Source organism: Jatropha curcas, chromosome 5 (assembly GCF_041381405.1).
Source record: "Jatropha curcas cultivar XTBG-Jc1 chromosome 5, XTBG_Jcur_1.0, whole genome shotgun sequence".
In the NCBI taxonomy this organism is placed as follows: Eukaryota; Viridiplantae; Streptophyta; class Magnoliopsida; order Malpighiales; family Euphorbiaceae; genus Jatropha; species Jatropha curcas.
The window spans coordinates 22,557,077-22,583,896 of record NC_143155.1 but is presented as its reverse complement, the minus strand read 5'-3'; the positions used below and the strand labels follow the sequence as shown (position 1 = coordinate 22,583,896).

Below are 26,820 nucleotides of genomic sequence, written 5' to 3'. Positions count from 1 at the left end.
TCCATAGTCCGTAGAGGATCTGACACTGCCATGCCACCATTAGTCTCTGTGGCCTCGAATATTACATTCCTAAATAAAAATTAGTAGTATAAAAGAAAGTAAATGCTAAACGAACATTAAATAAGAGTTCTTTATACAAGAAAATGAGGTTTTTTGCACATCAGGTAATACGGACTCTGTAGTACAAGCAATAGCCAATGAGAAATCGACAGCAAATTCAAAAAAAAAAAACCACTCTGGTATGTGAAAACCTGCCCTTTTCCATAAAAACCACTATCCCCCTCTCTACCTCTCCATTTTCCCATTCTATATATGTGCATGCTTTCTTGGGAAAGCTTCATATGTAGCAAGAAGAAAAATCCTATTTATAACCCTTTCTCTATTTATACAGCCTCTCTTTTGGTTTTTCTTTTTCGGTATTTTCTTGGGTTTTGGCTGTTTGGGTTATTTTGAGGAAAGAAGAGGAAAAATTTATACATATTTGTTGAAATGGGTAGAGGTAGGGTTCAGTTGAAGAGAATAGAGAACAAGATCAATAGGCAAGTAACATTTTCCAAAAGAAGGGCTGGTCTGTTGAAGAAAGCTCATGAGATCTCTGTTTTGTGTGATGCTGAGGTTGCTTTGATTGTTTTCTCCCACAAAGGAAAGCTCTTTGAGTACTCTACTGATTCGTGGTAAATTTTTCTTTCTTTATTCTTTCTTCATTGATATTTTTTTTATATGTATATATGCATATGGTTTTTGTTTAGGTTTTCTTTCTTTCTTTTGTTTAGGTTTTATCAATTATTACAAGATCTGGGTTTAGGGATTTTGTTTATCCATTTTCCTCAGTCCACATTAATTTTGGGACTTTTTTTATTATTTTTTCAAATTTAATTTTCTTGGTTTCGTGGCTGTTTCTTCACAGAAAACCTTATCCATTTTTCTTCGTACAGAACACATTATTGTCTACATATATGCATGAAAGATAGATATCTTGCATACAGAAAAAAAAATATATTTATGTATTTATATTATCCTTTTTTTCCATAAAAAATTTTTATTTTCTCTTGTGAAAATCAGTGACTGATACTCTAGGTATCAGAGTTTCTGCTTTTGGACTTAATATATGTTGCATTTGAAGTTAAACCACTATTTAGCATCTTGAATAATTTAATGCAGAGAGTTTAGAGGCTAATAACATACTTCATAAATTTTTTTTTTGAAAGGGACTTTATATGTATTATCATGTTCTAAATATGTTGTTATTATTATTATTATTAAAGTATTTCACCCTCAAAACCTAGTCTTTTACTAAATTCAGAAATGTAATTTCAGCTTTATATTGATTTTCTTTTCTTTTCTTTTTTAATTTTTTATAGCACTATATTAATCTTTGACATAATCAAAGGTGCAACACTTATACTTGATTTTGTGAAAATTTATAAATTATAATAAACATATATTGAAAAAGATTTAATTGAATTTACTCTCTTTTTGCCCCATTTCTTTTTCTCGCAAAAGCTGTGGATTTCTACATGAAAACAGATATTATAAAAATTAGTACATAATATTGTATGGACAGATTTATGCAACCCATCTTGACATCTGTCTCAGATCCACTGCCAATTTAACTGTACTTTTGACTTCAGTTGTTTTATTGTCTGCACGTTATGATGTTATAATAATAATAATTGCATCGGGAGATTGATTTGAACTCTGGAAGAATATAAATCTACGATCCCTCAAAAGGAGGTCCAAATTTAAATGCAAAACCTATTAATTTGATTAGTCTTTTATTTGGTTTTTAGGATTATACCGTAACTACTGGTTTCTCTTTCAGTTGTACGGATTTTTATTAAAAAATGTTTTATTTTATATAATTATATTGAGTTTTCATGTGTGAAATTAATATAATTTTATGATAAAACACAAAAATCATTTCATGGTTTTTTCTGTTTACTTTAAAATAAGGGTTATTACATAATGGATAAAATGTGCATCTTAGTACTCACAATTACTTTCTTTCTAGGAATGTGTTCTAGTGCTTTTACTTAGTGAAGTCTTTATGTAATGATAACTTGTGCTAATTATTATTATCATGTTTTTCTTTTTCCATATAATTAATTGATGCTTAACATTTTTTGTTTTCCGTAAATCAAAAAATATTTAAATTTAATATAAAGTTTGAATCTTTAATCTCATGCACCGCGAGACAGACACTTGACTTAATTTCTTTGAATCTCGACAGATGATATTCAATTTGCTTTTTATTACATGTTTGTCTTTTTGGATAAGCTGGTTTGATGTTATTACTGATTAAATTTCTTGGTAACTTAATTTTAATATATGCTGCTATATACTTCCATACAGTCAAAATGCTTGTATGGATTTTTATTATTAACAATTGGCTTATGTTATTGTTTTAATACTTAGTCATGCATACTTGCTGCATTTTGCTCACTTTTGTATCTACACGACAGGGTAGCTTTCTCCTTAGTTCGTCAAATTAGTAAAAATTTTTATAATCGAGAAAACTCGAGTTTAAAACCTCTCACTACTGTTTATATAAGTGAGAAGATCAACTAAATCACGTATAATTGACTTGAATTTTTATTCATATTAATTAATGTTAATCATGTTATTAGCTTTGCTTCTATTGATTGTTTTCTTTTTTTTTCTTTTTTTGATACTGTAGATTATGAGGTATTCTTCGGATAGTTTATGCACACCGAGTGCTAGTGTCATTAGTACTATTATTCCTGGAGTGCGCACTTCCTATAGTGGCACTGAACCCTAATTAATAAGGAAGGGGAATTCTCATCTCTTTCATATCAACTGAATTGACTCCACTGGATTGGTTCTTGGTTGTGACTTCTGGAGAATGTGCAATTTTGAGTATATTGCTTATTCTGTTTTTTATTTTGTATATATAATTAACGGAAAATTTTGTGCTTATTTTTTCAATATTTCATATCAATGCCTCTTTTGATATCTAAACTGCAGTATGAATCATGAACAAAACAAAGAAATTCCAGTGACTTGTAGCTGTAAAATTTATGTTTCTCAATTGCCAATTTGTGATTCCCTATTTGCTCTTATTGCATTATCCAGTGATGTTTAATATTCTTTAGTCCATCAAACCTGTTAACCAACGTTGTTGATTACTTTCTTGTACAGCATGGAAAAGATTCTTGAACGCTATGAGAGGTATTCTTATGCAGAAAGGCAGCTCATAGCAAACGATCTTAATTCACAAGTAAGTTCTCTAGTACAAGGACGAGTTTGGATTCCTTGTCCCATCATAAAAAATTCAGAGTTTATATATATATATATATATGAATCAAAACTCAGTATTAATGGAACCATAATATATAAAATTAGTGATTGACAAATGACAACCATGAGGTTAATTAATTATATATGCAGGAGAATTGGACCCTGGAATATAACAGACTCAAGGCGAAGGTTGAGCTTTTAGAGAGAAACCATAGGTACTAATTATTAGTGAATTTAATTATTTTCTTAATTATCTATTTTCCTTTGCTGTTATTCAATTTAATGATAATATTCAAACCTCAACAGGCACTATTTAGGAGAAGATTTAGACTCATTGAGCTTGAAAGAGCTCCAAAACTTGGAGCAACAGCTTGATACTGCTCTTAAGCACATCCGAGCAAGAAACGTGCGTATATTTTATTTATGTATTTATATAAATGCTTAAATTTCCTTTTATTTGATTTATATTAACGGATAGTAGTAACATGTTTGCTTTTCTTGCAGAACCAACTGATGCATGAATCCATCTCTGAGTATCAGAAAAAGGTAATCGTTAATCAAAATTAACAAAAAATTGCTTTCAAGCAATTGAGTGATATTGCAGGAGGAACTAGGGTTTCTGCTGCAGTTTTTAATTATTACACTGACTATATACATTAGCATTGTTTTCATAGAATGAAGAAGATATAATTTGCTTAGATTCGGTAAAATTTAATTACTTGATTTAGAACATGTCTAAATAAGGGTATTAGTAGCTCAGTTACAGAAAATCCAATGGCTTAATTAGAGCCAGATACATACAGCAATCATGTTAGCCTGCAACATAATGCACTTGGGCTTGTTTAGGGTTTTATGTGCTAAATCTTTTGGGTTCTAAAATTTGCCTAAAGAAATTCCATAGATTATAAGCATTTAAAGAATGCCTTTAGAGCTGAATTACTAATAGCTAGTTAAACTTCATCCTTCTCAAAGTATTGTTATGGACAGAAAAACCCTAAAGTGCAGGTTCTCTTTTGTTTTCTGCTTGTTATAAAGTTTGTCCCAGATGAAGCTAATCTTGCGTCATGATATTCTTTTCTTTTTCTTCTTTTTTCATCTGTGACAGGAGAAGGCAATAGAAGCGCAAAATAGTATGCTAGCAAAGCAGGTAACTTATCTTTATTATTCAAAAGCATACAAATCACTCTTTCCAGTACTACATAGAGAAAGGTTCATATAAGTACATAGATTGTGAAAATTGCCAATTGCCAAGTTCGATTACTTTTTTGACAATGCCAAATCAAAAGGCATTCTGCTTGAAGATAACAGGAAATTACGATTTTCAAACTGGTACGGCGCAATTCTTGCAGTTTTATGAACTTTGTTTCTTAGAACAGTAGAATTACTGAGTAGGATTCAATATCTAGATTACATAGAAGAATAGGTTTTGATAGTACAGGTACTAAATGGGTATCCCACTGTTTCACATTCCTAATTATAGATTATCTGATAATTTTTATTAAGAACCATTCTCTCTCTATACATATATATTAAATAAATTAATGATAACTACAAGCTTTTTTATTTTTTTCTTTTTTGTCAATTGGGTATCTATTGAGTTCGAACTCCCAATCTTATAATCTTGAGAACGACTTCTATGCGAAAACTCATAGGAAGAGTTGAATTTTTAGGCCAAGTGGTTGAATTACAACAAATTTCTCAGTGTTATAAGAGACTGCAATGAGTCTTCATACAAAGGCTATTAGCATACATGATAGTAATATGTGTATGTGTGTATATAGGATAATTATTGATGACTAGAAACTCAAGATTAATTAGTTTTGTAATTTTGTAATAGATTAAGGAGAAGGAGAAGGCAGTGGCACAGCAGGCACTTTGGGAGCAGCAAAACCGTAACACCCATATGTCACCCTTCCTTGTGCCACAGCAACCACTTCCTTGTCTAAATATTGGGTAATCCATTTTTAATTTGCTTGCTTTTATATTAATGACTTCTTAGAATATACACATATTTCCACTGTCTAATTATTTGACATGTGATATTACTTATGTGCAGTGGCACTTACCAGGAAGAAGCAGTACCAGAAGTGAGGAGAAATCAGCTGGACCTAACATTGGAACCAATATATTCATGTCATCTTGGATGCTTCACCACATAATTATCAATTTGGTCGAAGAAATTAATTAAAATGGAAAACAGGAGAGAGATTACTACATGCTACCTCTCTGCTGCCTATTTCTGAAGCTTTTGGTTTGTTAATATATAATTTATAATATATATATAAATGGACATGAAAATTGTTCAATGTAACAAATGTCGCTAAGACTCTTTCATGCTTTGCACGATGATATAACAACTTTAATCTCTACGATCTTGATGCATCATAAAAATTTTTTGTATATAATGATATGTCGGTCTGATATATATATATATATATATATAATACCTTTTTGTTAACAAATTCTAATTATTTGAGCTTTTTTATTGTTTAAAGAAATTTTGTGTTAATAATATTTTCTAAATATATCTAATAAATATAATTATAATTGTAGGGACACGTGTCAAGTTTGCTAACAAAAGAAAAAAAAAAAAAAAAAAAAAAACAAAAGGAAAAAGGAAAATCAATAACTGATTGCAGCATGGTTGCTAGGGTTTCATATGCATGGGTAGCGTTTTTGGGGTGGAGTGAGCAGAAGGGAAAGGAATACAATATTTGGGTATCTGGTTAGCCATATAGTTGGATTATTTGTTATGTAGGCTTTAGAGGTTTTGATTTGTGGCAAGAAAGTAAAATCTACATGCCTGTGCCTAGTTTGGCACTGGGTGTATATATAAATTTCAAAGAAGTCAGGATAGCCTTTTCTTTTGTATAATAATTTCAAAAGGGGGTGAAAAATATTGTTTACCAAAAATTCAAATATGAAATTATACTTTCCAGTGATTTCATCAAATAGATTTATAATAGTTTTCAAAAGGCATTTCTTTTCTCTCTTTCCTTTTCTCTCAATCCTAACAACAGCCTAAAGTGACTTTGTGTAGTATCACCGGCAGTAGCTATCTTCTTGCTTTTATTTCCTTTTTCTTTCCCTCTGTTCTTCTTTTTCCTTGTTCTTGTAGTTTTCTGCACCCTTCAGGGCTTTATCCAGGGTCTCATCCCTTATTTTATCAGGGTAGATCATGGATCTACTCTTGTTTTGTGCAGATATGTGCATGGTTTATCTGCTTAAGAAATTCTATTTTTATATAGAGTTCCGGTATTTCATTCTAAGAGGCCATAAGGGTGTTACAACACCGTTAAAAACTGGTGATTTGGAGAAGTTTCTTCTCCCTCTCTCTATTAGTAGATTGTTTTCCCTTATTGTTCTTGTTTGGGTTTGGCGGATTTTATGGTTTCACATCTTTTCCCAGATCTTGTAATTTATATATATATATATACATATACACATACCAGTCATAATGTTCCTAGCTAATGGTAAAGATAATAAATAATTAATTAAGCACAGTACAGAGATATGAAAGAAAGGTAGAAAGAATGTTGCCAGGAATAATTACTAGCTTGAACTCAACTGTGCAAAAGTATCAAAACTGAAAATAATACTCAGCAAGGACGGTGGAGGAGTCTCGTCTACATTGGATGCAGCGAAAGCTGCTCAACTTATGTTTTCTCCTTTCGAAATCAATTAGCAAAATTTTAACAAAGAAAATTATGAGGATAATTAAGTATGGTTTCAGTCAAAACTAGTTTTTACAAGTTAATAGAGGTTCATCTTACTATATCTAATCATTACTATCTACGTATTTTGCATGCAATACTTAATGATGTTTTACAATATTAAATTATTAATTACCTTATTTCAAAAAAAAAAAAAATATCAATTACCTTTGCTGACGTCAGACAAACAAAATAAAATTAATATTACATCCAAAAATTGTCTAATTGGCAATTACACTTCTAAAATTGAAATTTATGAAGAGGAAATCATTTAACAAAAAAAAAAAAAAAAAAAAGATAATGGCATTTGAAAGGAATTTACTTCTTATAGTTATGGGTCTGAACGTATAAAAATATGAAAAAATTGTGAAACGGGATATAAGTAATATTTCTCATGTATTTAATATTTGATTTGGGATTTTGATATTAGAGAATAGACTTTCAATCTAAATCTCTAATCAAATTGTATATACACACATCATCAAGCTTGTATCGATACTTCACGTAGCTTCATCAAATACCATCTCCTGCAACATTATCCAGAAGAGACTCAAATTCATTAGCAATTACAAACTGCAGTATATATCACAAAATTACTTAAAAAGAAATTAGTGTAATACAATTCCAGCTAGCATAAAAAGAACAGGAAGATATTTTGAAATGCCAAATGAGTGTTTTGATCAGCATTTATATTTCTTATTTGCAATTAATGCACATATAAATATATAATTACTTAAAAAGAATAATAATTATTTTTCTCTTCCTCAAAAGAAAAGGCAAATATAGATTGAAGAAATTAATTACCTTAAAACAAAGGGGGCAGGATTGGCTTCTTTCCATCCACTCATATATACATCCAAGATGGAAATGGTGCTGGCAATGTGTCACTATCCTTGGATTATCAAAGCTATAATCTATCATCAACAACAAATGTTGAGAATTCAAAAAAAAGATTAACATTAATCATGACATAATGAGTAGACAAATTGTGTTTAATTTACCTTCAAGACATGTGGGGCAAACATCTTCATCATCCTGGGAAGCATATAAATAAGTAATTTCAGCTTCTAGTTTTGATTCTCTAATGGGATGAGGAGACTTTGATGAATTGTTATAATCACTTGATCTAACAATATCAAATCCATTTGTTATTTGCTGTATGTTATTTTGTAATTGACTTTCACTATTTGCACGTGGGAGCTGCACCTGCAGCCGCGGCGGTGATGGCAGCAGTGGCAGTGACGAAAGCCGTGGCAGCGGAGACTGTCCGTTGGAATTCATGGCGTGCAGTCCAGTATTTGCTTCTGGCAGGACACTGGTATCGCCTGTGTTGAACACTGTCGCATACTGAAGGCAGATGTGTATTAACGCAACTTTAAGGCAATTATGATGCTTAATTAGGGTAATTACCCTAGAATTGTATAAGGTCATCATCATGAATCATGATAGTATAATTACAGAAAATAATATATATAACACTAAAAAGACGAAAACATAATATTTGTGCTAAGACTCGTTCTAACATTACCATCAGAGTAGCTATTCAGTATTGCAATTAAATTGGTTAATTTGAATTTTAAGCTTAACTAACAAATAAAAATCAATTGATTAAACTAATTAAACTTAAATTTACCTTGATGAATATGGTATGAATGAATCCTTTGACATTGGAGTTTCTGCTACTATTTTCTGCAGGATCCTCAGCAAGAAAGCAACTACAAATAGAGCCCATTATCTAGCTTCTGCAAAAGAACGAACACCATATAAGCAAATTAAGGTTGCCTGAAATTAAGAAATTAGTTATCTTTTTTTTTTTTTTTTTTTTTAAAATATTGATGATGAATATATTCATCTTCACCTTAATGAAGAAAAGAATTGTTACTTTGCTAATCCAATAATCAAAAGAGAAGACCCACAAGAATATTTACTTCAAAAGTTCGTTGCAGATATATAAATAATAATCTGCTAATACTATATATATAATGCATAAAAGGGTAAACAGCTACTGACATAAAAAAGAAAAGAAAATTAAGGAAAAAGAATTAGATTGATACTAAAAATTACAACAGATGATCCTTCATGCATACCTCAGAATTGAAAACGCAGCATTCAACTTCGGAATAATATGTCAATGGTAAATCCCCTCACTGAACTTAAAACTAAAACCCAATATCTTTGGATGAGAAAGAAAATTTCACATAAAGAAAAAGGAAAGTAAGACCCAGAAAGAATAGGAATTCATAACCAAACAAGGTTTTTTTTTTAAAAAAAAAAAAAAGAACGTATTTACATAGGAATTTGGAAAAGAAGATTCTGAAGTTGAGAAGTTTGTGTGTGAGCGAATCCTAATTTTGTAGGATTCTTAGCCGATAAGCGGATTTTTTGGGTTTAAAATATGAAGATCTGAATTTGAAGCCCATGCCCAAACAATTGTTTTGTGGGTTTGTGAATGGTATGTATTATTAGGCCCAACGACAACGCGTGTTTATAGCAAATACATCGCACGACGTCGTCTACTGAATAATTCAAGTAAAACTAAAATTTTAAAATTATATATATATAAAAATTGTTTTCTCACTATTATCTCATGCTCTTTGAGAGACAAATTTTATTTTGTCTACTCGAGATGAAAATTAAAAAACAATGCTATTAGTTCACCTGTAATTCAGAGTTGGTAAATGATAAACTTTTGAAAAGTATGGTCCACTCAATTTGCATTTTTCTCCACAAATGAAAACTTGCGGTCCAATTCATCAAAAATATAAAAATAATAGATCTAAGGTTAGGAATTTAATCTCAAAATGATACATATTAGGAAAAGTAAACCCACTGATTAGTTTTACTTACCTAGTTAAATTAGCTATCTAATTCTGTCGCCAAACTAACTAACAATGATTCCTATTAAGTTGACAATTTTCCCTTAATTAATAAAAAATTTCCCTCTTCAAGTTCATGGCAATCATAACCCTTTTCTTGAAGACTGCTATAGATATGAAGAACTGCAAATTCTTACTTACAAAAGCCTAGTATTTGGAATCCAAAGCTTCCAGCTAGTAATTAAGGCAGAAAGCACACGCAGGGTAAGAAGCCAGACAAGGTCAACAAAAATTCCTTTTCTATTTTGTTCATAATTAGAATGCAAATGTATATTATTAAAAAAAAAAAAAAAAAAAAAAAAAAAAAAAAAAAAGAAGAAGAAGATATTGTATCTGTGGATGCAACTTGTTCAATTAATTTAAAGATTGAAAAGACCTCTTAACCATCTAATATTTTTGGGAAGTCAGTGAAGGTTGTTGAATCTTTACTTTGAAAAAATAATGCATAGCCTTTCTCGATTTTGCAAAAAGTCTAGTCCCGGTCCCTCATTTCATCTTTGCTTTTTTCTCATTTATAAACAGACTTAACAAATCAGAAATATATTACTTATAATTATTATTATAAATATTAATCATAATTTTAATAATTTAAGAATAAAAAATAATTACAATTGTTTATATTAATAATAGTAATTAACTCTTACCAACAATATAAGTAAATATTTTAATAATTGATTTTATATATAACATGCAATTCTTCTTATCTTTTTTGGTATACAGATTGACTCATATACCGAGTAATTTTTTTCTGTAGATTATAACCATAAATTTTGAAAATAAAATTAATTTTATAAAAGGGGAAATAATACTTTGTTAAAAATTAAAAAAAAAATTAAAATTTTAGAAAAATTAATTTCTATCAGTGCTCCTGCGTCTCTCGGTATGTCTATCCCAAATCAATATTTGCTTTGGCAAATATTTAAATCATGAGGTTGACTCTTTCGAAAAGAAACATAAAAAAGATTTATAGGTTGAATATTTTCTTTTCTTTCTTTTAATTGTAATCATGAAATCATATAGCGTGTGAACCACGTTTAGTATACCAATATATATAAATATGCAATAAAATTAAAATCAAACTTATACCTAATAATTAAATTGCAATCTTATTTTGATCAATGCCCAAGATGTTGCAAATGGTAAAGTAAGAGAGTAATATCCATATGCAAAGAATAATTACCATCATCTTATCTAAAAGATTATAGCCTTTTACCTAATGGAGGATAATACTACTCATGAGTCTCTCCTTTCTTTCTTTTTCTTTTTTTTCAATTATTTTTTGTTTTTCTTAATTAATTTTTATGATGAGGGTATAATGAGTTCTAGGATTACATAATCAAAGAGCCAAATTGCAAGTTAGCAACTATACCTTTAATAAATCAATACTTTGAGCTATATAAATTTATATTTTATTACATTTTGTAATCCAAAAGGTGAATAAATTATATAGCAAACTAACTCTAATAGCTGAACTAATTTATTCGTTTCTCATAGACAATTTTAAATGGAGGCTATCATTTTTAAAACTTAGGGAGTAGCCACACTTGAATGCCTAAAATTCATTCTATATCAAACATCAATAATGCTCTTGCATTGCCCTTTTTTCTTTTATTTCTTACTGTCTGTAGAAGTGAGTATATATGTTTTTATTTTTTATTTTTAAAAAGTTATATATATTATGATTATGTTTATGTTTTAGAAGTTAAAAGTATCGTTTTATAGAAGGTTAATTATAAAAATTAAATGTTTAGTTTTTGATATTTTATAAAAAACTACTCAAACAGTTGCTAACTACTTAAACAACTAAAACACTTTTAAAATAATTAATAACTATTAAAAAACTAATTTTGTTGAATAGACACTATCTATTAATTTTAAAAAAATTAAAGCTATAAGCTAAACCAAATATTTTGGCTTATTCCTCTAGTTGAGCATATCAAATTTTATCCGGTCCATGTTCTATTCATTATCATTAATTATCAATGTGGAGGTCTATATAGAAGAGCATCTCCAACGCAACCGTTGATTGTATTAATTTATTTGTTACGTTTAAAAAATTGAAAGTTAAAAATAAAAATTTTCTTTAATGCTATTGTCTGTTCAATCTGTGAGTCTGATGTGTCAAAAAAAAAAAGAGACATTGTCTATCACGCTCTCTATTTTCAGAGGGTCTGTTAGACAGCGCGACTCAATTTTTTGTTCTTTTTTTCCTATTTATTTATTTATTTTTTATTATTTTCCTCCTTTATTTGTGCTTAAACTTTTTCTTGCGCTAAAACTGATTTCTTCTTTGTGCATTGGAGAACCATTTTTTAAACTCTAACATCTATAAATACACATTCAGTCACGTCACAATCCATAACTTCTATTTATTAAAATACATCAATCACAATCCATAATTGCATTGTACACGCTCTAATGCATGCCAATTGCCAAATTTATGTAACAACCTTTTGCTACTTTTGTTTTAGTCGAGACTTGAGTGCACCATTGTCTTATTTCTTCTAATCTTCTTTGGACGACATTTTTTTAAAATATAATATAGATTAGTTAATAAATAATCTTGCATGTTTTGGCTTAATACTTGGTTTTTTTTCTCTTTTCCTGTGATAAATTATTTCAACAGGACTTTGAACTTTTTTTTTTCTACAGCAAAATTGGTAATTCATAATGAATAATGAGTAATATACGATAACTATATCATAATAGTTTCAAAAAAGAAATAAGAATTAAAAAAAATATTTTGAATTTAAATATAAAAAGTTTGAATTTGACTGATTAGATTTTAATTCAGAAATTGAATATTTAATATGTAATATACAGATTTGGGATTTAAATCTTAACTACCACATTTTTTAAACATATATAATTTTAATTATATTAAGAAATTTCACTCTAGAGATAGGAAAAACGTAAAATTCCAAATTCCAATCAAGCCAATAGCTATTTAACTAAAAACAAATAAATTATATATATATATATATGAAAAAAAAAGTGCTTATAACAAAGGATATGAATTAATGATGCCAACCATATGGCAAGAAACAATGAGATTGAAATTGCCGAAAGGAGTGGAAAGCACATAATAAGATTATATTATACAATTTTAATTAAAATATAGAAAAATACCATAGCTGGTCAATAAGAGTACTGATTGGCCCTACACTTTCATGAAAGCACGTTCATCAATAGCCCCCCGCAAAGGGGAAATAAATAAAAGAAACTAACATCATTAAATAACAAATAAAATAAAATAAAAAGCAATATATATATATATATATATATATATATTAAAGCAACATGGATAATAGTGGTCCAACCGTAACCAACATTTGGAAATTTGGCCAAGTATTAAGAAGCATTTTTTCATAATTATTACATATTCTCTTCATCTTCTTCTTCTTCTTCTCATATAATAATTGCTTTCTCCTTGACATTTACTCTCCAACCAGTAGAGAAATATGGGAAAGTCAGGCACAAGGTTACCAAGCTTTTGCCTCAATAGAATTAAGCCTCATGTTAAAATTGTTCGTTCACCGCCCATACAATCCAAGCCTAATATTAACAGTCTTAATTCATCTTCTACAAGTACTAAAAATGATCAGAAGATTGAGAATCCAGAAGAAGAGAAATCTAGTGGAGGAGTGATCAAACCGTTGAATGTTATTGGAAGGAAGATCATGATTGTGGTTGATTCAAGTTTTGAAGCTAAAGGAGCTTTGCTTTGGGCACTTTCTCATACTGTTCAAAGTCATGATCTTCTCGTTCTTCTCCATGTAACTAAAGCATCTAAACAAGGTTTGTTTTTGTTTTTATTAGTTAATTTCTTTTTCAATTGTATTATATATTTTCTGATTATTCAGAGAAATTTTCTTGAAACAGCCACAATTGCAATTGAAGAGTCTAGCAGGGAGCAGAGAGCTCCTCCGAGGGCTTATGAACTTGTAAATTCCTTGAAGAACATGTGCCAATTAAGGAGACCTGAAGTGGGTAGCTATTGCTGCATTTATTTATTTTGGGTAGATATAAGATTTTATTATGTAGATGTGTAAGAAATATAAGTTTTAATTAATCTGCAGATACAAATAGAGATTTCAGTTGTAGAAGGAAAGGAGAAAGGGCCATTAATAGTGGAAGAAGCTAAAAGACAAGGAGTGGCACTTCTGGTTCTAGGGCAAAAGAAGAGATCGATGACATGGAGATTGATAATGATGTGGGCAAGCAATAAGGTGACAGGTGGAGGAGTTGTAGAATATTGCATCCAAAATGCTGATTGTATGGCCATTGCAGTTAGAAGAAGGAGCAAAAAAGGTGGAGGCTATTTGATCACCACTAAGCGTCATAAAGATTTCTGGCTCTTAGCTTAATTAATTAATTTAATTAATGTCTAATTATTTTATTTCTTTTCTTTTCTTTTTATTAATATATGTACACTTTTTTCCCTGGTCTTGATGTCCTGTGGATTGCTATTTGTTTATTTTTTAATTTGTAAACATTGCTTTTGTAAATGATAAAGTGTAATAATACATGAAAAGGGCATTGGGGTGTGAACTAAATGAAGAAAAAAGGCATGATAGGTCATTATTTAGGGCATTTACTGTTGAGGGAGAGAGACAAAGGGGTCCCTTTAGGGTCTCTTCCGTAAGCTACAATGGCTGAGAAAGGCACATGGCTCTTCTTTTAACTTTTTCTTGATGATATGACCTAACTCGGTTAAGACTATAAAGAAGTACTGACGGAGGAAGATATCATCAAAATAAGGTATAGCATTAAAATAAGTTACAGTAAAATATAGTATGATAAATGACTTTTTGGTATTTGTACGGAAGATACAGTAAATGAAAATTTAATCAAGTTGTTTTGTTTGGTTTGACAGTAGATGAAGATAGTGTTAAATATAAATATTATAAAAATATTTTTGTCATGGAAGATTTATAAATATGATTATAGATAATTTTAGAAGTTAAATTTTTTAACTATGCTTAAATCTCAATTCAGAATGTTGAAGATTGAGTTATTTAGACATGTTTTCAACCTCTCAAATAACTTTTAAATATTATATTCTCTCTAACTCTCTTTCCAAATAACTAAATAATTTGCCTTACTTTACTTTCCAAAACTAACAAGTAACTTCCATCCAAACAATTAAGGTTCTGCAATTTAGAATAAGGACACTTTCGTAAATATCCAACGGGCAGCAATATGTAATTGACTTCTTTATATATATATATATATATATATATATATATGATTACACCGCTGTGTTAAATTTAATGATTCTTTACATTTTATAAAAATTAAAAAAATGATTGAATCGCCTTAATTCTAGTAGAAACAAAACACTTCATCTTCCATTTTATTTGTATGTTTTGACAAAATATGAATATTAAGAATTTAGTTAATAAAAATTATTTTTTATTTTGTTTACTTTTAACTTATTAAGGTATTAATAGAATTTTTTCATTTAATTAATAATTATAAAGGTCATCACGGAAAAAATAATTATTTATATGTATATATTTACAATCCTTATAAACATTTTGGGATATCCAAAAAAGAACTAACAAGGAAATAAAATGAGACATAATTAGTAGTAATTAACTAAATTATGCTTTTAATATATACTCATTTAATTGAAAAAATTTTTAATATAGCTATTTATGCTATTCAATTTTTTATGATACGTAAATAAAAAAATAAAAAATTTAGCATAAGAATAATAATTTAAGTGACAATTTTTCAGGATTTTAGAGTTCCAAGATTTTAGATTTTATGATTTCATTAGGATTTTTTGTTTTTTGAGTTCATTAGGATTTAGAATATATACAAATTTTATGATTTGATTAACATCTAAAGCTTAATGTAATTTTATTATTTTTAATTATATCCATAGGTCACGACTCAAGAGTATAATAATGAATACGAACCAATGTAATAAATAACCACCACACGAACTGAATTACTAGGGTAGCGGAAGACGCCCCAGTACTGGCAGTAATCATTCACAGTCGGTCCAAGAGAGGATATCTTTGGGCCTGAAATTAAAAGCTATAGCCCATGTGGTTGTCCATTATTCCTCTTGATAGGTCTACTTGTAATATTTTTTTTTTAGGGACCTACTTGTAATAATTCAGGTTAGGTCCTACATATATAATAATTAACATCATGACCAGGCATTTATAGATCTTTTGCTACATGAAATTGAGTAAAATGGAGAAGAGGGCAGCCAGATTTTGCAAGGACGAGCTGCACTGTACTTATTCTTTCTTCTTCCTGCTTGACAAGAAATTAAAAACTCAAGAATTCTAGAATTATTTTTATATCAACATGCAGAACATTACTTTATACAAACGAGAATCCTAAAGCTGAGACACAGAAATTAACAGATTGAAATAAGCATAATTCCTTTATTTCATCCAATAACACATCTTATTGATTACTAATTACTTGCCACGAAGACTACGAAAATAAGCGGCAGGATCTTTATCAAAATCTTCCCTGGGGATTCGAAAATCTTTTCCTGGAGCTTTCATGGTCTTTCTGGATGACCCAGAGGATGCCTGTGATACAATTCTAGCTATCACATATGCAATCGCAGCAATCACTGCTACTGCACTTAAAAACACACCTATTCCAGAACCCTCATTCTTTCCAGACATTTTTTTTTTCTTCCCTTATGTCTTTCTTTTTACGATTACTTTGTGCCAAGGAAGAGAGAGCAGATTGGACATTTTATAGTGTAAAGCTAACCCTGGAATTAGATACCTAAAATGTTAGTGGTGGTGCCCGCTGGCGGTACCACTCAAGGTTGAGACCCACGCTTTTGTTTTGAAAAAAAGGAGAGAAAACGCGTTTTGCTTTTATAGAAGAGGATTTGCTTCATCTGCACGCACTAACAAAAAGGAGAGCAAAGAACTCGTATGTAGAGGTAAGGATTTTCTATAATAGACAGAGAAAAATAATGAAAAAATTATTTTTATGTATTTTTGTAAGACATTTTGAGTGTTATTATTTTTGTATTCTCTTTGTAATATTATTATTTTTAATAGTGGAAGAATCGTTCGGAGTTTGTCCATGGACGTAGCCCTAAATAGTTAAAGGTAAATCACTTAAATTTCTGTGTGTTACAATTTTAATTTTTCACTGATTATTTTCGTAATTTTATCACCGGGGCCTAAGGTAAAATGGGATAATGTTATTTAATGACGTCTTGTGGTACCGATAATGTTCTGGGAATTACAGTCATTTATTTCTTGTCTTTTTATTTGAAAACATTTGTATCCATTGATTTAATTTTGACTCAATTTTATTCCTTATCAGATCAGATCAAAAGCAGATGCTGCTTATAGTGCGTTGTAGGAACTTGATGCAACTTCCTGTCGCTTGGGTTGACGACTTGGCGTGCGAGCGTCAGCTATTAATGAAATAAGAATTTTCGAATGTGATGATTTGATTTCCCAATAAACTATCTTTTGGGAATACGATTTTTCATTAAATAATTACATTGGTACCGAATGATTTCATTAAATAAGAGCAAATCAAGTCAAAAGCAGATAGTCTTTTGTAAAATCCCATTTATGACTCGACAATTCCCAGGTTGCTATTTTTACACTATAAAATCACCTGCCCGGTCTTTCTTGCTTGTTAACAAAGCTAACAGATAGTATAAACAAATTTATCGAAAATGTCAAGCAAAAACCAAGGTTCTGGTTGCGGATCTGGAAAGGGAGCGCCTCAGGGTGCTTCAAAGGGCACTGGGAACACATGTTCTGCGTCTAAGTCTGGCAATGATACAATGAAAGCTCCAGGCCAAGATTTTCAGATTTCTAGGAGTGCCTTTGAAAAGGATCCTGCAGGTTATTTTAGGGAGAATCGTGAAAAGAAATGAAGAACGTATCCAATATTATAGTATATATATATCTAAATAAATTAGGGAATGGATTAATATAAATGATGCTTGTTGGATGTTGCTGTGGTTTGTTGGTATCTATATGGTGAAATGAAATTTGGATTCTGGTTGTTTTAGTAATTCTGTATTCTTTTTGCCTTTCTGTCTCTTTTTACTTATTCAGAATTATAATTTTATTTTTGATTATGTTTAAATTATTCTAAATATAGTTGCAAGATCTAAATGCAATATGAATAAAATGATAGTAAATTAATAAATCTAAAATAGTTCTTTCAAAATGAAGAGATCAAATTAACCAGTAGAAAAATATTTTTATGTTTTAGATAAAAACCTCATACAAAATGAGTGGATTTGAAAAGTAGATTGAAGTTATTAATGAATTTTTAAAAAATTATAAAATAAATAAATATAAGATGGGCCAGTTAATTATTTTGGGCTATGAACTTGATTTTTACTGTTGGCCCTGTCAGTAAGTTGCTTGATTAGGAAAAGCAATTTGAATTTTTATTAAAAAATTAATAGGTTTGGGTTGGATTTGGATTTATTGATGGGTTTGAATTTAGATTTACCATGTTCATGACATTATCCTTTTAACCCAATTATATCGTGAAAATAATCGTGTGTTAATGACATTAATAGTAATAAACAAAAGTAAATAAATTATGCTATGAGTTTTATTTTTATCAAAGTAACTTCCCTCGCTCACCCATGGGAAGTGGACTTCCTTAGCTAAAAAATTTCACATTCTCTATTTTATCGGTTAAATACATAATTTAATTTTTGAAGTTTAATAAAAAAAACTTTGTGGTACCATTAATTTTAAAATCAATCTTGTAGTATCCTCAATTTCTCTTTTTGTAATAATCTCACTATTTATTACGTTAAAAACAATAGATTTTTAAGTTTTTTGGCTTTCATATGCAAAATATGGATCGGATGTGTTGTGAATATAAATTTAAAATAATAATTTTACATTTTTCAATTATCCGATAAGTATTTAATTGATTTAATTTTATAAGTTGAAGTGAAAATTGAAAATGTCATAAGATTTTGGTAAGAAGTACAGAAATAAATTTATATATTGATCCTTATTTGGCGGTTTTATGCTTTCAATGCACATGTGTCCATCCATGTGAATACAATTTCTTCTTTTTACTTTGATCTTATTTGTACTTCGAATTCAGCAATGCTCTTTTCTTATTAGTTATATTTTTTTAAAGGAATTATTACTCTTATTTAGTTATAGTTACATTGTCAAATCCATTTCAACTCTGACAGGGAACTCATGTCTTCTTGTCTTGCACTATCCTTAGATTTGTTGTAGTTAAAAAAATAAGCAAAATATTAACTCTACACTAAACAATTTAATAGTGACAATTAGCACAAATAAGGTTATTTTTGTCCAAATGACTATTTGCGATTTGGGGAAAAAAACAAATTTAAAGAGAAAATGTAACAAGATTTTCTCTCTTTTTTCTCTCGTTTTGTAATTCTAATTTTAGTTTTGAGCTGCTATTATTTATCAGCGGTAATCCTTACCTCCTACTTTCTACTATCTTTTTTGCTTCACCTTCTTTTGCTTTTAACCTTATTTTGCTTGAATAAACTCAGAGCTGTTTTTTCTATAACATTCTTTTTTTTTTTTTTTCGGTTGTCTCCATATTTGAGTTTTTTTATCTTATATTTGAGTTTTTTTATCATTTCTTTGTGACGGTTTATTACTAAATAAAACTATGATATGTCTTGTGTTTTAACAATTTAAATTACAGAATATGATTCCAGTGATGATCACAAGCGTAGAGATGATGCTTGGAAGGTGAAGGCAATATGAAAAAAAGGAGATTGATGTATGGAAAGAATTCAAGCAATTAACATCTGATGTAATTTCCAGGACAGCATTTGGAAGCAGATATTTGGAAGCACAGGATATTTTTGACATGATAATGGAGATTCTTATTCTTGCTTCACAGAATAGTTTTGGAGTCGGAATACCTTTAATAAAGTAAGATTCTTTTTCTTCTCCTTTCGATAATTATTTTATATGCAGAAATGTTTGAGTTAAAGATGTCTGCTTCCACTATGGCAGGAAATTTATAAAAACAAAGGATGATATCAAATCAGATAAACTTGAGCGAAGGTTACGATAATCCATCTTAAAGATGATAAGGAAGAGGGAGGAGGAAGCAAATATGGGTGAACCCGATAGCCATGGAAGTGATTTTCTTGGAGTGCTCCTTAAGGCAAACCAGGATCCAAATAAGAGCAAGAAAATATCCATAAACGACATAGTTGATGAGTACAAAACATTTTATATTACTGGACAAGAAACAACTAATGCTGCACTTAATTGGACTATTTTTCTTTTAGCAATTCACATAGTCAGAGAAATTTTCTTGAAACAGCCAAAATTGCAATTGAATAGTCTAGCAAGGAGCAGAGAGCTCCTCCAAGGGCTTATGAACTTGTAAATTCCTTGAAGAACATGTTCCAATTAAGGAGACCTGAGGTGGGTAGCTATTGCTGCATTTGTTTATTTTGGGTACATATAAGATTTTATAATGTAGATGTATAAGAAATATAAGTTTTAATTAATCTGCAGATACAAATAGAGATTGCAGTTGTAGAAGGAAAGGAGAAAGGGCCATTAATAGTGGAAGAAGCTAAAAGGCAAGGAGTGGAACTTCTGGTTCTAGGGCAAAAGAAGAGATCGATGACATGGAGATTGATAATGATGTGGGCAAGCAATAAGGTAACAGGTGGAGGAGTTGTAGAATACTGCATCCAAAATGCTGATTGTATGGCCATTGCAGTTAGAAGAAGAAGCAAAAAAGGTGGAGGCTATTTGATCACCACTAAGCGTCACAAAGATTTCTGGCTCTTAGCTTAATTAATTAATTTAATTAATGTCTAATTATTTTATTTCTTTTCTTTTCTTTTTATTAATATATGTACACTTTTTTCCCTGGTCTTGATGTCCTGTGGATTGCTTTTTTTTTTTTCTATTATTATTATTTAATTTGTAAACATTGCTTTTGTAAATGATAAAGTGTAATAATAAGTGAAAGGGGCATTGGGGTGTGAACTAAATAAAGAAAAAAGGCATGATAGGTCATTATTTAGGGCATTTACTGTTGAGGGAGAGAGACAAAGGGGTCCCTTTAGGCCTTTTGGGTCTCTTCCGTAAGCTACAATGCCTGAGGAAGGCACATGGCTCTTCCTTTAACTTTTTGTTGACGCCAGACGAAGATAGTGTTAAATTTAATATTACGAAAATATTTTTGTTATTAAAGATTTATAAATATAATTATGAATAATTTTGAAAATTAAAATTTTTAACTATGTTTAAATATTAATTTGGAGCGTTGAAGACTAGGGTATTTAGACGGGCTTTTAACCCCTCAAATAACTTTTAAAAACGCTTTCTCAAATTCTTTTCCCAAAAGACTAAATAACCATCTTCTGCCTTACTTTACTTTCCAAATCTATCAAGTAACTCCATCCAAATAATCTGTTAAGGTTCTGCAATTTATAATGAAGGACACTTCCGTAAATATCCAACAGGCAGCTACATGTAATTGACTTCTATTTTTTTTCATATGGTTATTACACCGTTGTGTTAAAGTCAACGGTTCTTTACATTTTATAAAAATTAAGAAAATGATTGAATCACATTAATTTTAGCAGAAATAAAATATTTTATCTGTCTCATTTTATTTGTATGATTTGATAAAATACGCATATTAAAAATTTAGTCAATAAATTTTATTTTATATTTTATTTACTTATAACTTTTTAAGGCATTAATAGTACTTTTTCGTTTAATCAATAATCATAAAGATTATCAAAAAAAAAAAAAAATTTACATACATAAATTTACAAAAAAAAAAAAAATAATAAACAAACAAAATGGGATGGAAGAAATAGTAATTAACTAAATTATGCTTTTAATAAACACTGATTTACTTGAAAAAAATTTTAATATAGCTATTTATGCTATTCAATTTTTTACGATACGCAAATAAAAAAATAAAAAAATTATCAAATTTAACATAAGAATAATAATTTAAGTTACTATTTTCCAGGATTTTAGAGTTCAAGATTTTAGATTTTATGATTTCATTAGGATTTTTTGTTTTTTGAGCTCATTAGGATTTAGAATATATACAAATTTTATGATTTAATTAACATCTAAAGCTTAATGTAATTTTATTATTTTTAATTATATCCATCCGTCAGGACTCGAGTATAATAATGAATACGAACCCACGTAATAAATAACCACCGCACGAACTGAATTAATAGGGCAGCGGAAGACGCCCCAGTACTGGCAGTAATCATTCACAGTCGGTCCAATAGAGGATATCTTTGGGCCTGAAATTAAAGGCTAAAGCCCATGTGATGGTCCATTATTCCTTTTGATAGGCCTACTTGTAATAATTTTTTTTGAGGGACCTACTTGTAATAATTCAGGTTAGGTCCTACATATATAATAATTAACATCATGCCCAGACATCTATAGATCTTTTGCCACACGAAATTGAGTGAAATGGAGAAGAAGAGGGCAACCAGATTTTACAAGGACAAGCAGCACTGTACTTACTTTTTCTTCTTTTTGTTTCTGCTTGACAAGAAATTAAAAACACAAGAATTCTAGAATTATATTTTATATGAACACGCAGAACATTACCTTAATACAAACGAGATTCCTAAAGCTGAGAGACAGAAGTTGACAGATTGAAATAAGCATAATTACTTCATTTCATCCAACAACACATCTTATTGATTACTAATTACTTGCCACGATTATTACGAAAATAAGCGGCAGGATCTTTCTCAAATTCATCCCTGAAGATTCGACCATCTTTTCCTGGAGCTTTCATGGTCTTTCTGGATGACCCAGAGGACGGCTTTGATACAATTTCAGCTATCCCATATGCAATCGCAGCAACCCCTACTACTGCACCTAATAACATACCTAATCCAGAACCCTCATTCTTTCCAGACATTTTTTTTCTTCCCTTATGTCTTTCTTTTTACGATTACTTGGTGCCAAGAAAGAGAGAGCAGATTGGACATTTTATAGTGTAAAGCTAACCCTGGAATTAGAGCCCTAAAATGGGATAATGTTATTTAATGAAGTCTTATGGTACCGATAATGGTCTTGTTGTGGGTCCCTCCGACATGTGGGACCCACACTCTTTTGAAAAAGAAAAAAAAGAGACGCTTTTGAAAAAGAAAAAAAAAAAAAGAGACGCTTTTGAAAAAGAAAAAAAAAAAGAGAGACTCAATCGCGTATAAGAAATAAAGAGGAGAAATGGAGGACTTTATTAAAGCATCTGATGATATACGCGTTAATTATGTGTTCCTTTTTATAAATATAGGAGAAAATTGCCTCTTCACTCTTCACATGTATAAATAAAAAGAAGTCTATATAATTAAGTGTAGAAAATTTTAAAAAAGGGTTTTTAAAATTGGAAAAGAAAGAAAATAGTGAGGATTTTAATTTTTTGAGATATTTTTTGGGAAATACTTTGAGTGTCACTAGTTTTGTAATCTCAGATATTATATGGGACCCACACGCTTTTGAAAAAGAAAAAAAAGGAGGACTCAAACGCATATAAGAAATAAAAAGAGGAGAAATTGACTTATTTATTAATGTGTCAGTAATTAACGCGTCCCCTTTTATAAATATAGGAAAAGATTGTCTCTTCGGATGTATAAACAAAAAGAAGAAGTCTACACAATTAAGTGTAGAAAATTTTAAAAAAGGATTTCTATAATTGGGAAAGAGAGAAAATAGTGAGAATTATAATTTTTTTGAGTATTTTTTGAAAAACACTTAAAGTACCACTATTTTTATAATTTCCGATATGTGGGACCCACACGCTTTTGAAAAAGAAAAAAAGGAAGACTCAAACACGTATAAGAAATAAAAAGAGGAGAAATGGATGGCTTTATTAACGCGTCAATCGGTGGATGCGTTAATTACGCGTCCCCTTTTATAAATATATGAGAAGATTGCCTCTTCAGATGTGTAAACAAAAAGAAGAAGTCTATACAATTAAGTGTAGAAAATTTTAGAAAAAGTTTCCTAAAATTGGGAAAGAGAGAAAATAGTGAGGATTATAATTTTCTAGGATATTTTTTGGGAAACACTTAGAGTGTCACTATTTTATTTGGAAGAATTATTTGGAGTTTGTCCCGTGGACGTAGCCCATAACAGTTGAAGGGTGAACCATGTAAATCTCGGTGTCCCTATTTTTCATCTAGCATTTATGGTAATTATTTAAGTTTTACACTGATTAATATTTCTGGTGGATTCGGTCGTAAATATCAAATAAGTAATTATTGAAGGCAAATGTAGTAATAGTAATTTAAATCTTTATGGGTGCTATTAACTTTTATAGTCGGTAATTACCACCAGCATTTTTCTGCAGCCCCACTCAGAAACAATTATAATCCCAACAGTTCTGGGAATTACAGTCATTTACTTCTTGTCTTGTTATTTGAAAACCTTTGTATCCATTGATTTAATTTTGACTCAATTTTATTCCTTATCAGAACAGATCAAAAGCAGATGCTGCTTATAGTGCGTTGTAGGAACTTGATGCAACTTCCTGTCGCTTGGGTTGACGACTTGGCGTGTGAGCGTCAGCTTTTAATGAAATAAGAATTTTCGAATGTGATGATTTGATTTCCCAATAAACTATCTTTTGGGAATAAGATTTTTCATTAAATAATTACATTGGTACCGAATGATAAGAGCAAATCAAGTCAAAAGCAGATAGACATTCGTAAAATCCCATTTATGACTCGACAATTCCCAGGTTGCTATTTTTACACTATAAAATCACCTGCCCGGTCTTTCTTGCTTGTTAACAAAGCTAACAGATAGTATAAACAAATTTATCGAAAATGTCAAGCAAAAACAAAGGTTCTGGTTGCGGATCTGGAAAGGGAGCGCCTCAGGGTGCTTCAAAGGGCACTGGGAACACAGGTTCTGTGTCGAAGTCTGGCAATGACACAATGAAAGCTCCAGGCCAAGATTTTCAGATTTCTAGGAGTGCCTTTGAAAAGGATCCTGCAGGTTATTTTAGGGAGAATCGTGAAAAGAAATGAAGAACGTATCCAATATTATAGTATATATATATCTAAATAAATTAAGGAATGGATTAATATAAATAATGCTTGTTGGATGTTGCTGTGGTTTGTTGGTATCTATATGGTGAAATGAAATTTGGATTCTGGTTGTTTTAGTAATTCTGTATTCTTTTTTCCTTTCTGTCTCTTTTTACTTTTTCAGAATTATAATTTTTTTTTGACTGTTTAAATTATTCTAAATATAATTGCAAGATCTAAATGCAATATGAATAAATGATAGTAAATTAATAAATCTAAAATAGTTCTTTCAAAATGAAGAGATTAAATTAAGCAGTAGAAAAATATTTTTATGTTTTAGATAAAAACCTCGTACAAAATGAGTTGATTTGAAAAGTATATTGAAGTTATTAATTAATTTTTTAAAAATTATAAAATAAATAAATATAAGATGGGCCAGTTAATTATTTTGGGCTTGTGAACTGATGTTACAGTTGGCCCAGTCAGTAAATTGCTTGATTAGGAAAAGCAATTTGAATTTTTATTAAAAAATTAATAGGTTTGGATTTGAATTTAGATTTACCATGTTCATGACATTATCCTTTTAACCCAATTATACCGTGAAAATAATCGTGTGTTAATGACATTAATAGTAATATACAAAAGTAAATAAATTATGGTATGAGTTTTATTTTTAGCATAAGATGATTGTGAAAAATAATCTATCTGTAATTCAGAAAAATTATGGCACATTTGCCTCCTATCCATAACTCTTTTTTAACTAACAGTCTCTAACTATAAATTAGGTTAGCATTTGGTTGGGGGTAAGTAAAAATTGTGAAATTCTTGGGAGCTCAAAGAAACTACCCTCGTTCACTCGTTCACCCAAGGGAAGTGGACTTAGCTAAAAAATTTCATATTCTCTATTTTATCGCCTGGATATACAATTTAATTTTTGAAGTTTAATAAAAAAACATTGTAGTACCATTAATTTTAAAATTGATCTTGTAGCACCCTTAATTTCTCTCTTTGTAATAATCTCACACTTTATCATGTTAGAAACAATAGATTTTTAAGTTTTTTAGCTTTTATATGCAAAATATTAATTTGATATCTCGTTAATACAATTTTAAAATAATAATTTTTATAATTTTTAATTATTCAATAAATATTTAACCGATTTAATTTGATAGATTTAAGTATTCAATAGGTATAAGATTTTCATAAGAAGTACAGAGGTAAATTATATATCGATCCTTATTTGGCCGTTTTATGCTTTCAATGCACATGTGTCCATCCATGTGAATGCAATTTCTTTTTTTTTTTTTTTTTTTTTTTTTTTTACTTTAATCTTATTTGTACTTCTAATTCAGCAATGCTCTTTCCTTGTTAGTCATGTTTTTTTAAAGGAATTATTACTCTTGTTTTGTTTTAAGTGTACTTATATATAAATATAAATTTATATTGTCATAAAAGGGTAGTACAATGGATAAGCTAGCCTATATTTGGATGATGTAAAAGAAAGTTTATTAAAATAAGGAAAGAAATGTAGAAATGATATTTTCTATATTTGTAATATTAGAAATTTATTTTTTCATGTTTGGTGGGTATGAAAATGTTTCTTTTATTGCTACAAATTCAATCATTTATAAATAAATTTTCATATTTTTTTCAACTATGTCTAATTTATTATACGGTCTTTCCATCCTATAAAGATTGTTTATTATTCCATTTTGGGATGTCCCAAAATAATTGCCCACTTTTATTTATAGTATGCATTTAAAGTTTTTTTTTTCTTATTTTAACCCTTCAATGAATTTACTTTTATATGTAGTCGCATTTAATAACAGCAACAATTTAAAACTAATTTAATATGTGAAAAAGGATACTACATTTGTTGCATTTTCTTAAAGAGTAGTACTATTTGGCTCATGACGATCTGGATCATGACACTTCAAATGACATA

At 29.6% G+C, this 26,820-nt stretch overlaps 3 protein-coding genes, 1 long non-coding RNA gene and 1 pseudogene across 6 annotated transcripts; 4 read left to right on the top strand and 1 right to left on the bottom strand.

The window, feature by feature from the left end:
- The first annotated feature begins 295 nt into the window (after nt 1-295).
- AP1 (K-box region and MADS-box transcription factor family protein) lies at nt 296-5,649 on the top strand. The gene is made up of 8 exons (XM_012212431.3): nt 296-674; nt 3,160-3,238; nt 3,409-3,473; nt 3,565-3,664; nt 3,763-3,804; nt 4,364-4,405; nt 5,096-5,211; nt 5,315-5,649. Exons 1-8 carry the CDS (start codon nt 490-492, stop codon nt 5,415-5,417), a joined length of 732 nt encoding a protein of 243 aa, XP_012067821.1. The 5' UTR covers nt 296-489; the 3' UTR covers nt 5,418-5,649.
- A 1,628-nt stretch (nt 5,650-7,277) lies between these two features.
- Nucleotides 7,278-9,268, bottom strand: LOC105630964 (E3 ubiquitin-protein ligase). Its single transcript, XM_020678071.3, has 5 exons — nt 9,059-9,268; nt 8,605-8,713; nt 7,973-8,318; nt 7,776-7,885; nt 7,278-7,498 (listed from the first exon to the last, which is right to left on the bottom strand). Exons 2-5 carry the CDS (start codon nt 8,701-8,703, stop codon nt 7,472-7,474), a joined length of 582 nt encoding a protein of 193 aa, XP_020533730.1. The 5' UTR covers nt 8,704-8,713; nt 9,059-9,268; the 3' UTR covers nt 7,278-7,471.
- Nucleotides 9,269-13,161: 3,893 nt separating this feature from the next.
- On the top strand, nt 13,162-14,381 carry LOC105630576 (uncharacterized). The gene is made up of 3 exons (XM_089721086.1): nt 13,162-13,645; nt 13,730-13,833; nt 13,927-14,381. The coding sequence occupies exons 1-3, from the start codon at nt 13,309-13,311 to the stop codon at nt 14,212-14,214; spliced, it is 729 nt and encodes a 242-aa protein (XP_089577212.1). The 5' UTR covers nt 13,162-13,308; the 3' UTR covers nt 14,215-14,381.
- A 5,534-nt stretch (nt 14,382-19,915) lies between these two features.
- Nucleotides 19,916-20,719, top strand: LOC149496412 (uncharacterized; annotated as a pseudogene). Its single transcript, XR_016320877.1, has 3 exons — nt 19,916-20,052; nt 20,124-20,262; nt 20,356-20,719. The product of XR_016320877.1 is annotated as an uncharacterized LOC149496412 (transcript).
- A 3,088-nt stretch (nt 20,720-23,807) lies between these two features.
- Nucleotides 23,808-25,016, top strand: LOC149496411 (uncharacterized). Of its 2 annotated transcripts, none has more exons than XR_016320985.1 (2): nt 23,808-24,034; nt 24,323-25,016. It is a non-coding gene; the product is annotated as an uncharacterized LOC149496411 (long non-coding RNA). The 2 variants fall into 2 exon arrangements; XR_016320984.1 differs by having other exon boundaries at nt 24,318-25,016.
- Nucleotides 25,017-26,820: the final 1,804 nt, after the last annotated feature.